General features: G+C 35.2%; 1 protein-coding gene across 8 annotated transcripts in view; it reads right to left on the bottom strand.

Moving 5' to 3' along the window:
- The window catches only part of Cntln (centlein), a 253,782-nt gene that overhangs the window by 117,391 nt on the left and 122,996 nt on the right, over nucleotides 1–13,395 (bottom strand). For 6 of the 8 annotated variants that reach the window (XM_036178204.1, XM_036178206.1, XM_036178208.1 and 3 more), the window contains 2 exons: nucleotides 7,499–7,620; nucleotides 6,016–6,138 (listed from right to left, as the gene is read on the bottom strand). In XM_036178204.1, the coding sequence (XP_036034097.1) occupies nucleotides 6,016–6,138; nucleotides 7,499–7,620 (245 nt within the window). The remainder of the gene's footprint in view (nucleotides 1–6,015; nucleotides 6,139–7,498; nucleotides 7,621–13,395) is intronic. The other 2 variants (XM_036178205.1, XM_036178207.1) reach the window with 1 other exon arrangement.

The raw sequence follows: 13,395 nt of genomic DNA, 5'->3' as shown, positions 1-13,395 counted from the left end.
AAATGGAGAAAATCTTGAAAGAATCCCACTTAAGTCATGAATGAGACAAGGGTGTCCACTATCTTCAACACTGTGCTTGAAGAACTATCTGGAGAAATAAGGCAATAGAGGGACATTAAAGGGATACAAATAGGGAAAGATGTCAAATGATCCTTATTTGCTAATGACATGACGCTATATATCAGACATCCAATTACTCTTTCAGTCCAAAGTTCCAAACTCTTTCTCATTCCTCCAAAACAACATGGCCAGGGTCTCGCAGCAACAGTCCACTCTCTAATAGAAAATTCTGTGATAATAACATTTCTATTGCTGTGAAAAAATAAGATGACCAATGCGACTTTAAGAGAGGTTCATTTGGGCTCATAGTTTCAGAGGGTAAGAGTCCATCATGGTGGGACACTGCAGCAAGTAGCAGGCATGGTGGCAGGAGCAGGAGGCTTAGAGCTCATTTCTGCAACAGGGAATGTGCACACAAACACACACACACACACACACACACACACACAGGAGAGAGAGAGAGACAGAGACAGAGACAGAGAGACAGAGACAGAGACAGAGACAGACAGAGACAGACAGAGACAGACAGAGACAGAGAGAGCACTCTGGAAGTGGAATTGGCACTTGACTTTTCATCTCAAAGCCCTTTTCCAATGACATACTCATTCTATCAAGGCCATACCACTTAAACTTCATCAGACAGTGCCATCAACTGAGAACCAAGTGTTCAAATGTCCTACATTATGAAGGCCTTTCTCACTCAAACCACCAATAATACATTTTAAAGCAGTCATACATAGAATTCTCCAAGGAACAATGGCAAACACTTCTATAAATAAAATAGAAACTCTCAGTTAATAAATAGGTTACATAAAGAATAATCAAATATATTTTTAACTAAAAAATTACAATTTAAAAGTATACTGCATGGCTATATGTAAGAGATGAAAGAGAAGCGAGGGGAAGCCTTGGCTTGAAGATACAATAGAAATGGCACAATCTATACAGAAACAAAACAGTGTGAAAAGCAGATGAGCAGTGTCTCTGGGTCTGTGGGACAAAAGTCCGGCTGTCACTGGAATTCTAATAGTAGAATAAAGGGAGCATATTGTTCAAGAAAATATTTATAGCGATAATGGCCCAAAACTGAAATTTGGCAAATTCATCCAAGTTTTTTAAAAGATTAAGAGAATACAAAATAAGATATATCCAAAGAAATCCATACCAAGACATCTTAGAATCAAACTTCTGAAAAAAAAAGCAAAATGAGAAATTACTGACAGCAGGAAGAAATGAGGCATTATCCACAGGAGAAAAATTATCCAAACAGTGTCTTTCTCATCACAAACCATGGAGACAAGAAGCAAATGGCACATTTTGTAAGTGCTTAAGAATTACCCAATCTAAAAATATTCTCAAAGATACTACAGATTAAAAATATGAAATTATAAAAAAATTTCAAAGAAAAAGCATGCAGAAAATAAATCCTATGGCAGGCTTATCTCTGACATAAGGACATACTGACAATATATAAACATATAACTTCGTTTTAGACACAATGTATATCAGAAACCAAAGTAAAGATCATAATGGCATTTATGATAGCTGCAAAATTTAAATGCTTTGTTCTATATCTGACAAGGATTTTGTGTGTGTGTGTGTGTGTGTGTGTGTGTGTGTGTGTGTGTGTGTGTGTGATTATATCTCACTCTGGAGCCCAGGCTGGCCTGGGCCTCATCACTTCCCTAAAAACAGCTTCCCCAGTGGGATTAAAGGTGTATACCACCACAGCAGATAACAAACACATGTGACATACAGAGTATGTACACTACTACTGTGGTGGGTATTGTGTTCCCTGAAATATTGTGTGTTCCCCAAAATAAACATACTGGGGTCAGAGAACAGGCAGCCACTAGATCAAAGCCAAAAATGGTGGCTAGAAAATGGGTCAGAGCAAGCCAGAGCAGAAGCTGGGGGGTGGTGGTACACACCTTTAATCCCAGCACTTGGGAGGCAGAGCCAGGTGGATCTCTGTGTGTTCAAGGCCACTTTAGAAACAGCTAAGCATGGTGACCCATGCCTATTATCCCAGAAACCCAACCTTTAATCCCAGGGAGTGGGGACAGAAAAAGAAAGGAATATAAGGCATGAGGACCAGGAACTAAGTGAGTAAAGCATGTAGTTAGTTAAGCATTTGGTTGGTTAAGCGTTCAGGCTTTGGAGCAGCACAGTTCAGCTGAGATTCATGTGGAGGACGACTCAGAAGCTTCCAGCCTGAGGAAAAAGGATCACCTGAGGAACTAGCAAGATGAGATAGCTGTGGCTTGTTCTGTGTCTCTGATCTTCCAGCAATCACCCCAATAACTGGCCTCGGGTTTGTTTTTATTAATAAGAACCTTTATGATTCATGCTACATCGTACTAATAAAATTAAAAACCCAAATAATTAATAGACATAATCCTTTTTTGAAAATGTAGGGTCAATATAGTTAATGTTTTTATTCTCCCCAAACAGCTCTGAGCTGTAGCTCAGTTCCAATCAAAGTTCCTGCCTGAGAATTTGTTCACTACAGAATTTGTTTTACAAAGTCTTTTTGTTTTTCATACTTAGAACTTGTATAGCAGGGCAACGTGTTTAGAAGGGTCAAAACAATTTTGAAGAATCAAGCTGATTACTGCCACTGAGTTTAAGACATTGTGGAAAGCGTCAACTATCATAATAGTAGAGTCTTTGTGAAATTCAGGTATTGAGATGAATGAATAAGAGTCTTGTATATAGGTACAAAGAAATATTATGAACTGATACTTAACAGTTAAAAGGCAATTTACTGGAAAAAATATCCTTTGAAAAGTGATGCTGGCACAATTGGACATATATTTGCAGCTAAACAAACTTTAGCCTATAATACATAACTTATACAAAGGATAGGTCTAAATGAAATATGGAGCCAAATATAAAACATAAATTTATAAAAATTTTAAAACATGGCATAAAATGCTTACAGCTTTAGGTCAGGAAAATAATGCCTAGATATAACATCAAAGATATGATGCATAAAAAAAATCAGATTTCATTTAAAAATGTAATTTATTGATTGATTCTTTCAGAAATTCACATCATGTTCCACAATTCCACTCATTTCCCAATCCCTCCACATCTGCCCTTCACCCTTGCAGCATCCCTACCACCTCCTAAAAGAAAGATAAGAACAAAGAAAATAAGCACTTAAGAAGACAACAGCATGAGGGGTCTGGAGCTGGGGAGGTGGCTAGCATGGGGGAAAGCTTCTGCTCCAACAAGCCTGAAAGCCTGGGTGTAGATTCTGGGAACCCAGGAAAAAGCTAGAAGCCAGAGACAAGGGTCTGTTACCCCAGCACTCCTCCGGCACAGTGGCATATATTTTTACATAAACACTGGGTGAAAATTTGATACCGCAAGACAGAACTGCTTCAACACTTTTCAGAGATGACCAATATTTTGATTTATTATAGTCACTGCTAAGAATATTGCTTAGCATGAAATGCCAGAAATCTGTTTTGGAACATCTAGGTAATTAAATTCTGTCCTAATCTCAAGCCAAATTCTATTTAATGGCTTTTTTTAATGAAGCAAGTCAGCAACTCAAATAGCAGTTTTTAAAACCACTCAAAAAAATAAAATTTAAAACAAATACTAAATATGAAAATGTTAAAAAGTCCTTGTTTTCCACAATACAGAGCACAAAATTCTGATGTACATTAAATCACTGCAATTGTATAACTTAAAATGTTCCATTTTGTTTATTTCTTTGTTTGAGATGAGGTTTTGCTATGGATTCTTGGCTGGCCCAGAACTGACTATGTAGACCAGGCTGGCCTCCAACCTGCTGAGAACCTCTTTCTCTGCCTCCCAAATGCGAGGATGAGATGCGTGAGCCACCGTGCCTTCAGCATTCCTTATGAAGAATAATTCATTACTTTTTACTAATATCATGAAAATACTAAGTAATATACAATGATTTACTAAAAGATAACTATATAATAAATGGCTACTTACACTAATGAATTTAAACAGGCTACCAAAAAAATTTTTTAATGGTTTAATAATGACTCAGCACTTCATTCAAAGAGCTATTCATGATGTAGCAACACCTCAGTGTAAACAGATTAGGCTTCTAAGAGTTACCAAACTTTCTTTAAATAGATGCTTTACATTTTCTTTTATTTCATTAATGAGTAAAATACTACCCAAAATCTATCTCTTCTAGTTAATGTTTACCTGAATTTTCTTGAATAGATTGACTCTTAACAGCCAGTTAGAGAAGGTCTCTTGTTTTTTTTGTTGTTGTTGTTTTTGTTTTTGTTTTTTTCATGTTAAGATTTTATTCACTGATTAAAACACAAGCAATGCTGATTATATATTCCTTGGTATTTTAAACCTACTAAAAACTCTATGTGAAGATATTTCTTTTTATTGACTTACCAAATTGTTTCTTGTTTAATTCACATACAAAATTAAGGGAGTACTGGTCCATGCTACAAATTCGATGAGCTTTGGAAATATGTTTAGTGAAAGAATGGGGTTACAAAGATTATATGAAAAATTGATAATAGGCAAATCTAAAAAGAGAGAAAATAGACTAGTATGTAATTGGCTAGGGTTAGAAAAGTAGATGGAAGGGTTAGTTGTATAGGCTTTTGCAGAGGCTATGAAAATGTCCTAAAATTAACTGTAGTGATAGATAGTGTAGAAATCTTTGAATATGCTTTGAATTATAGTTAATATGAGAGAATTATATGGTTTCTGAATTATAATTCAATAAAGCTATTTAAAATCAAGAAATGTTTGCACTAATAATTTATGTAGTCTGGAAAATAATTTTCATGGTAAGAGACTTAGTTATTGGCATTCAATATTCAGCTATAATAGAAAACACTGTACTTGAGGAAGGAAAGAAGAATATACATTTAAATCTGACATGATCATGTCCTTAAAAATTTCACATTATTTAGAAAAGGATCAACATTTACACATATTATATAAATAAAGAAGCTTTCAGAGTACAGCCAAGAATAATCAATGACAGTTTTAATTACAATGTGCCACATGATATGAAACTATAGCAAGCTAAACAATATCTAAACATAAAAACTGCTTTATGATTCACATGTCAAAAATTTACTCTTAACAAAAAAAGGGCAGTTAAGTAAAAGAAGAGACATTATATTGGTATAACTCTTTTTTTTTTTTTTTTTTTTTTTTGGTGTCAAAAGAAAACAAGTGCTCTTTCTTTGCCAAGCTAAATATAATAGGCCGTGAATTATAAGATCAAGCAAGCAAACTATATGTTTTCTAAAATATGAGTATCCTTCATCAAGTTTTATACTTAGGGCAGCTAAAAGACCTATGTGGAGGATCAGCATTAAACCCAAAGGACAGGTACTGCAAGACAAGAAAGCAAGCAATTCCCTCGTGTCTTTTGCAGGTCACTACCAAGGACCATGTTAGCAGATCCACACCAGACCCTTAACAGGCAGTTCTGCTGCTACCAGTAATTAGCTTGGACAGCTCTGGCTCCAAGAGTAGCAGCAAGGCTACACCATAATGAGCTCAGCTGGGATTAGCAGGACAGGGCAGGGAACCAAGAGAGCTCAGGCATTCTGCATTGCGTATATATCTAGGAGATCAAACAAGGATGGCTGGCTAGGTTATCCCCTCTCCACCTCATTCCAAAAATGAAGCACGGCAGTGTCTAAAATACAGGCTAATGAAGAGCGACACTCTCAACAGATGAGAGCCACATTAATTAACACAATCCCTAGATCATATTATACAGTTTCTGTTAGTGCTAGCAAATGTGCAACTTGTTATTACATAATTATTTATCTATATACATACATACATATACAGTCTTATTTACAAATCTCAGATAATTTCATTTTCAAGTTTTAAAATGTACTTCTCTAGTAAGACTTTGAGTAACAAAAAATTTCTTAGATTACCTATCTAATTTTCTGTTGTTATAAAGAAACTCACTTTTGCACCATCAACTCTCGGTTTTCTTTTTTGAAATACGCCAGTTCACTCCACACAGCATCTGCGTCTTCCTGTCCAAGTTGCTGAGGGTGTGCTCGCTTCACTTTTCTAGTTTCAGACCTACTTTAAAGTGAAAAATTTGCAGCATATTCAAAGTGCCATAAAGTTTATTTATACATTCCTTAAAATTCAGAACTATCCAATGACCAAATCTCAGTTACTAATTTAATTTTACTGTTTCTTAGATGACTTTCCAAATACCTAAGCATGTCAAAATTAAAGTCCTATATCATAATTTCCTAAAGCTAAATTGCTACCATGAAAAGAAAACTTTTAAGTAGGCATATGATATTAATAAACCTAAGGGTTTATTTCTCTCATTCATTCTAGTATAATAGTAATAAAACTTAGTCTGTAGGATTATATGTATAGAAAAAAAGACACAAGCAGTTGATTAACCTAGCATTTGCTGACATCCGATCTGCATGTGGTAAAGATGCCCTATCCCAGACGCGTTATTAAGAGGGACTATGTGGGACAGCAGATTGCAGTCTTGTAGGTGTCCCTGCAGCTGGGGGAGCAGAGGTTAAAGCTGGGGAAAGCTGCTCTATCACTGCTTCACGGAGACACAATGTGAACCATTTCCTATTCATCAAAGGAAAAGATTAGATGGGACAATTATCTACACATGAGGCCAAATGCCCTTTATAGTTTCATTTTCTGTACATAAAACAAACTTCACTTCAAGTTTTTAAAAGTGCTGTACTGGCCAATTTAGAAACGACTTCTCTACAGAACAGACCAATGTGCATCATCAACAGTGCCCTAAAGGATCCATCTCAAAGTGGGAGGGAAGTAGATTTTCTGTACTCATTCAGTCCTTTGCCCTCTGTTGATACTGTTAACAAGGGAGCAACTTACGACTAACCAAGATCTGAACACCTGTTCAGGGCAATTGAACTGAGACTGCCAATTCATTCAGATAAGCTGAAGTTAAAAAACTGATGGGTAGTAAAGATCTTCAAACTGCAGATTAGGTTGAAATATTTTTAAGGTGGTTAACTATACATGTAGGTTTCATATTTCTACTGTCTTTCCATTAAAATATAAATACTTTGGGGGTTATAAAATTTTTAACACCAGTATTTTATTTATTTAAAAGCAGTTCTTCAATAATATGGATATTAACTGGTTTTACTTTGAAGTATAGACTTTTATTAAGCTATTCTATTGATAGTAAAGACATACACTACTCATAATCACCTTCTGCCAATGACATCTGTAAATGATAGGAAAATCTATAGTTATGGCTAGCACATTTTTCTGTTTTCATTTGTTATGTTCTCCACTAAAATACTCACAGTAAAGATTTGACTACCAAATAATTTCTCTAAAACCAAACAAAAGCCATTAAAACACCTATGTAATGCTCTCCATTCCATTTAATATTTAGGGAAATGCCTTTATGAGCCATGTAACTCACATGCCACTGTCTTCTTCCCACTGTTTTAATTGCTCTTTTACTGCTCTGTAGTTGGTGTGTAACATCTGTAGCCTTTCCTTGCGTTTTTCATGGGCATCTCTTAGCTCATCATTTTCTTGGCTCTATAGGACAGAAAAAGCAAGTGTATTAAGTATGAAGAGCTGTTGATATAATGGTTCAAAAATTACTCATCTAGAGATAAAATTTGAGGGAAAATTATTTTATTAAAAATATAAGGACATTAGTCATAGTTGGAGAAATTCCTAAGGCCATGGATCCGTAATTCACATGTAATAAAGCCCAGGGATTTCACCGCAGGGGGAGAACAAGGATGGACATATGCTATAAACAGTATAACTTAACATTCAGGTTCTACCATGAAGACTGCAAAGGGGAGAAATAAGCTTAGTGGTCTTGAAAAAGTCACAATAAAAACCAAGCCATTACTTTTGACATCAACACATAGATTAAATTATACCAGTCAACAATGTTTAAATGTACAACAGATGAGGGAAGTATTCATTAGAAATAGCCATATTACAAAGCCCAATCTCTTGGTCCTCAAAAAATGTATTTGTTACTGTACTATTTATGAACTGTTTCTCAAACTAAGATTCTGTTCCCCATGAGAACTACAAATAAAAATAAATAAAAAATTTGAAAAGCTCTTTAGCCCATTTTTAATTGTATTGTTCAGTATTTTGATGTCTGGTTTCTTGAGTTCTTTATATACTTTGGAGATCAGTCTTCTGTCAGATAAGGGGTTGGTGAAGATCTTGTCCCATTCTGTTGGCTGTCTTTTTGTCTTATTGACCGTGTCTTTTGCCCTACAAAAGCTTCTCAGTTTCAAGAGGTCTCATTTATTAATTGTTGTGCTCAGTGTCTGTGCTGCTGGTGTTATATTTAGGAAGTGATCTTCTGTGCAAATGTGTTCAAGAGTATTTCCTACTTTCTCTTCTATCAGGTTCAGAGTAACTGGATTTATGTTGAGGTCTTTGATCCACTTGGACTGAGTTTTGTGCATGGTGACAGAAATGGATCTACACCACCCACAAAGAATCAGACCACATGCATGACAATGCTAAAAGGGAAAATTAAAATTTCAGAAGTAAATAGCAATTTAAAAATAGGTTTCTTCAAAGAGAATTTGCTTGTGAATAGAAGCACGCCCCAAGTAGACCTGGAACTCCACTGGGATTTGCAGAGCTTCCCCTCTGTAAACACTGAGGCCGGGGGGGGGGGTGGGGGTGGGGGATTGAAGTTTTGTTTCTCTGCCCTTGATCTGTGAGGGCTGAGAGCAGGCTGTGACTCTTTCTTCTTAGTCCACGATGTGTGAAGCCCAGCCTTAAGACTGAGCCCTTGAAGCCCAGTTTTTTCCAGTGACAAAGAATCTTGCTTTTTCATCTTGTCAGACATAATCACCTGCAGATAAAGTCATTTGCTCTTTAAAAAAAAAAAATTACAAAAGCAATCAGGGACTGGAGAGGTGACTCAATAGTTCAGAGTGCTTACATAACCATGGTGCCTCACAACCATCTACAACTCAAGTTCAATGGCATCTGATACCTTCTTCTGGCCTTCATGAGCACCAGACACATCATACACATCATACACACATACATATCATACAATACACAAACACACACACACGGGCAAAACACTCATACTCACAAAATAAAAAGTATGAATCTTTAAAAGCATACTATTTCTGTATGATAAACTCTTATGGTTAATTGCCAGTGGAAACAGGTTCTCTCTACTTCTTTTTCTACAAAACACAGAATAGGAAACAAAGGCCTACAGGCAGAAGCCTGGCAGCGGGCCTTCCCTAGGGACATACACAGCAAAATTAAGCATCTTTTATCATCCCTTCTCCAGGTATTAACAGGGATAGCCTTATCGTTTCAATTCACTTTTTTCTTGGACGCTTACTGTTCATCTATGTTGGAAGATAATATCTATAGTTTGTATTGCTTTACTCCAACTCTATCTCACAAGTATTGGTATTATTCATTCTGTTTTTATTATTCTTCTAGTAGAATCTCTTAAATGGCTATCAGAACTACTGGAGTCAGGTGCATGGCAAGAAGATTTTATAGCAGAGGAAAATGAAAAGTTTTGATAAAGACTAAAAGCATGAGAGTGGCATTGCTTAACTGGGGGTATTCTGAAAAATCATTATCTAATAAGAGTTTTTAGAATAGTTTGAAACCAGTGCTGCAAACTTGTTAAAAGCAGCATACTTTAATACCAGAAATAGCCATTAAAAATTAAAATGCTTATTTTAATATTGTGGCAGACATTTAAATTTAGGGTGTATCAGTTTCTTTATACTTAAAATAGGAGCTATTTATATCTCCCGTATGGAATAAAGAATGAATTTAAACTTACATTTTTCATACTATATTTACTAAACAATCTAAACACCAGTTATTTTATTAGGAATTTTAACAAGCTATGTTAGAAATTCATTAATAAAGTAATTTAACTATAAGAAATATTTAGAAGAGATTAAGGTCAAAGTACTTTTCAAAAATAAGTTTATAGCTAAACTATGTAAAACAAAACTTTCTACAATAGCTTGCTGTAATTATTTTTCATGGGATCAAATCTATCCCCAATAATTTCATATTGTACAATTAGTTTTTGAAAAGTTCTTCTAAGTTTTCTATGCTAACTATACAGTCCACAGCTCTAAAGGATAAGAAGTCTTTATAGGAGATCAATGATTTGTTTTAATTTTACTTTTCTCTTCATTGATGTATAATATTCCAGTGCTGATGTAATTCGTACAAAGTTCTTAAAATTTAAACTATTAGAAAGTGAATTCAAATCAAAGATTATTATTAGTAGTAGTATTTTGTTTGTTTGTTTTTGTTTTTCGAGACAGGGTTTCTCTGTGTAGTTTTAGTGCCTGTCCTGGATCTCTCTGTAATCTAGGCTAGCCTGGAACTCACAGAGATCCGCCTGGCTCTGCCTCCCGAGAGCTGGGATTAAAGGCATGTACCACCACCTCGTGGCCGAAGATTAAACAATCAGTTAATGATAATATTTAAATATACTTTTAGTCACATAGGTGGTTTTATAGAACTCATGTGCCTTTAGAAATAGAGTTACAATGGTATAAAAGTATAAATATGGGATACATTTCACTTCTCCCTTATTCAATACTTTTAAAAAGATATAATCTAAGTTTGTATATCAAAAGGTGATTACCTCAAAAGGAACTGTGAAAATGAATAAGCAAAGACTCTTTATAACCTCACATATATAGCCTTTAATTCTAATCCTGTAACTCCTATTCCATATATAATAGTGAAAATAAAAACAATAGCATTTTATCAGAGAAATAGTGCCACGACAAGCCACACAACAAACTCAAGTATAAGGACTGATATATTTTATGTAATTAACTACTAAATCTTCCTAAAGGACACAAAAATATCCCACAGGTAGCCACTGAATTAGATCCATTCGTTGGATCATTCTATAAAACATTTTCTAAATATTTTCTATAATTTTTTTTCTGAAATGGCTAAGGACCCTGAAACATTAGGAACTGGAACTAAGTAAACTCCATCCAGTGACTTTTCTCCATGATTTTGCATATTCCCTATTTTTTTTTTAATTTCAGAAGAAGAGAAGTGATTCTTAATCTACTCTTCTGGATTGGTTAAAGGCTACTTGGTAAAATAAGGTGACTTAGGAGCAGAAATTCTGTTCAAAAAGCAGTCATTTGGTCTTTAGGGAACAAGAACACATGTGTAGGGAAGTGAGCAAAATATTTTTTTCTTTTTATCTTTGTTCTTTGAGAATTTCATGCATGTTAGTTGAATCTCGATGAAGGTGACATGGAAATAACAGAAGTAAACTATTCTCAGCAGAAGCAGATTGTCTTTGAATCTCAACAAGAGAGGACACCAGTCTCTCAGCCAGAGAGGAGAGGGTAACCATGAGGCATGGGTGAGGGTAGGAGGTGTTAATAGGATGGAGATTCCATCTACAGGTCCATTCCCCTGATGTCTCAGAGTACATAAAAATGGAAGTTGGTATATTGAGTTTATCGCTAACTTCCCCAGGTGTTATCAGTCAAGTCAACTTTCCTGTCCAGTTTCTCAGCCCACCTGAGGCTTTCAGCTCATTAACCCTTCAATTCACGCCCATAAGACAGTTCAATCATATCCACCTCCTACTTCCCTTCTCTAACCCCTACCAGCTCCATGCTCCCCTTCCAACTTTATGTTCTTTCTCTTCTTCTTTCTATGATAACCCATTGTGTTAAAAAAAAAAAAAAAAGTTCATGAATCTTCAAGAATTACATTAGGAATACTTAATTTTATCAAAATGTATAAATTTCCTATATATCAGGGCTATAAAAAATACACATAAACTGTATGCCCTAATCAGCATTTTTTTTGTCAACTTGAGACAGTTTAGAGTCATTTGAGAGGAATATTTTGACTGAAGAATTGCCTAGGTCAGATATGGCCTGTTGGCAAGTCTATGGAAGATTATCTTGATTCTTAACTTACATAAGGTCCAGCCCAGCGTGGGTGGCACCATCCATAGGCAGGTAGTCTTGAACTATAAAAGAAAGCTACTACATAAGGGGCCATAAGCTCAGCCAGAAAGCTAGCCAGCATATAGCTGTCCTCCATGGATTTTGCCGCAGGTTCCTGTCTTGACGCTCCTCAGTAGTGGACTGTGGTGTAAAGAATTCCTGGAAAGATGCTGTCTGCACAGGCATGGACTTTTAATTTCAGTGAATACAGAGTTTGGAATATTGTTGATCAGATATCCTAATTATAATTTCCCTCAGGCTATCTTTAACACCCCAAAGAGCCTTCTTGGCTACCGAAGAGTCTGACCTAAAATCCTGATTAACAGATAAAAAAAAATCTTTACAATGTATTAACAAAACCCCAATCTCTACCAAAAGCCTAAGAATGCTATCAGATAACATTTGAAGCACAGAGTTAAGATTCTTTTGTTGTAACTACCCACTTACTGTTTCCACCAATGTATTTTTAAAATTCCCTAATTTATATCTTTCTTTGTTCTGTTATAAAACTACTTCCTCACTGGGGGGTTATATTTAGGGAGACCTAGATATATGTTTCCTGGTTTATGATCACTCAAATATGGCTACAGAATAACCTCTCATTCCCTTTGAGGAGTGGGTTGTATTGTTTTTGTTTTGTTTTGTTTTGTTTTGTTTCTGTCTTTTGGCATTGACAGTGACCTGCAAATGTAAGTCAAGTAATCCTTTCTTCCCTCAAGTTAGTTTTGGTCAGGATGTTTCATCACAGAAACTCAAAGACTTCATTAACAAATATACTGTTATTAAATGCCATGGAAAGGTGTTAATAGAATCAAGTAGCCAAGAGCATAAAACTCAGCAGAGGAGAGATTCTAGCATATATGAACAAAGAACTAATAGGGTTTCTTGAAGCTCTAACGTAGACATTCATGTTGCATCTGTAAGTTGTTAGAGCACCACACTCATGAATTCAGGGTTATGGGAAATATTTGTTATTCAATAACTTATCATTTTGCATATTTTAGCATATTTATTTTAACATTGTTCATCATCTTGAAAGTAAATACACCTATAATACAAAAGGAGAGCAAAATATGTCAATATTTATACAAAATTAATAACAATATAATATGCAAAGTATGCAGATTCAATAAAGTACCATTTTAATATTTCCAAAGTATATGTATGTATATATATATATATATATATATATATATATATATATATATATGTTACATGAGCTAGCAATGAAGTTAATATCTCTCTTTCATCCTTTAATTGACCTGGATAATAAACTTAGTGCCTTACAGCTCCCTGGAGACCATAGTTTTTGTGTTTAGTCTATGGAATCTTCCAT

Source organism: Onychomys torridus, chromosome 2, assembly GCF_903995425.1.
Source record: "Onychomys torridus chromosome 2, mOncTor1.1, whole genome shotgun sequence".
NCBI lineage: Eukaryota > Metazoa > Chordata > Mammalia > Rodentia > Cricetidae > Onychomys > Onychomys torridus.
Note: the sequence above shows the minus strand (reverse complement) of the source record. Positions and strands in the feature narration are given on the sequence as shown.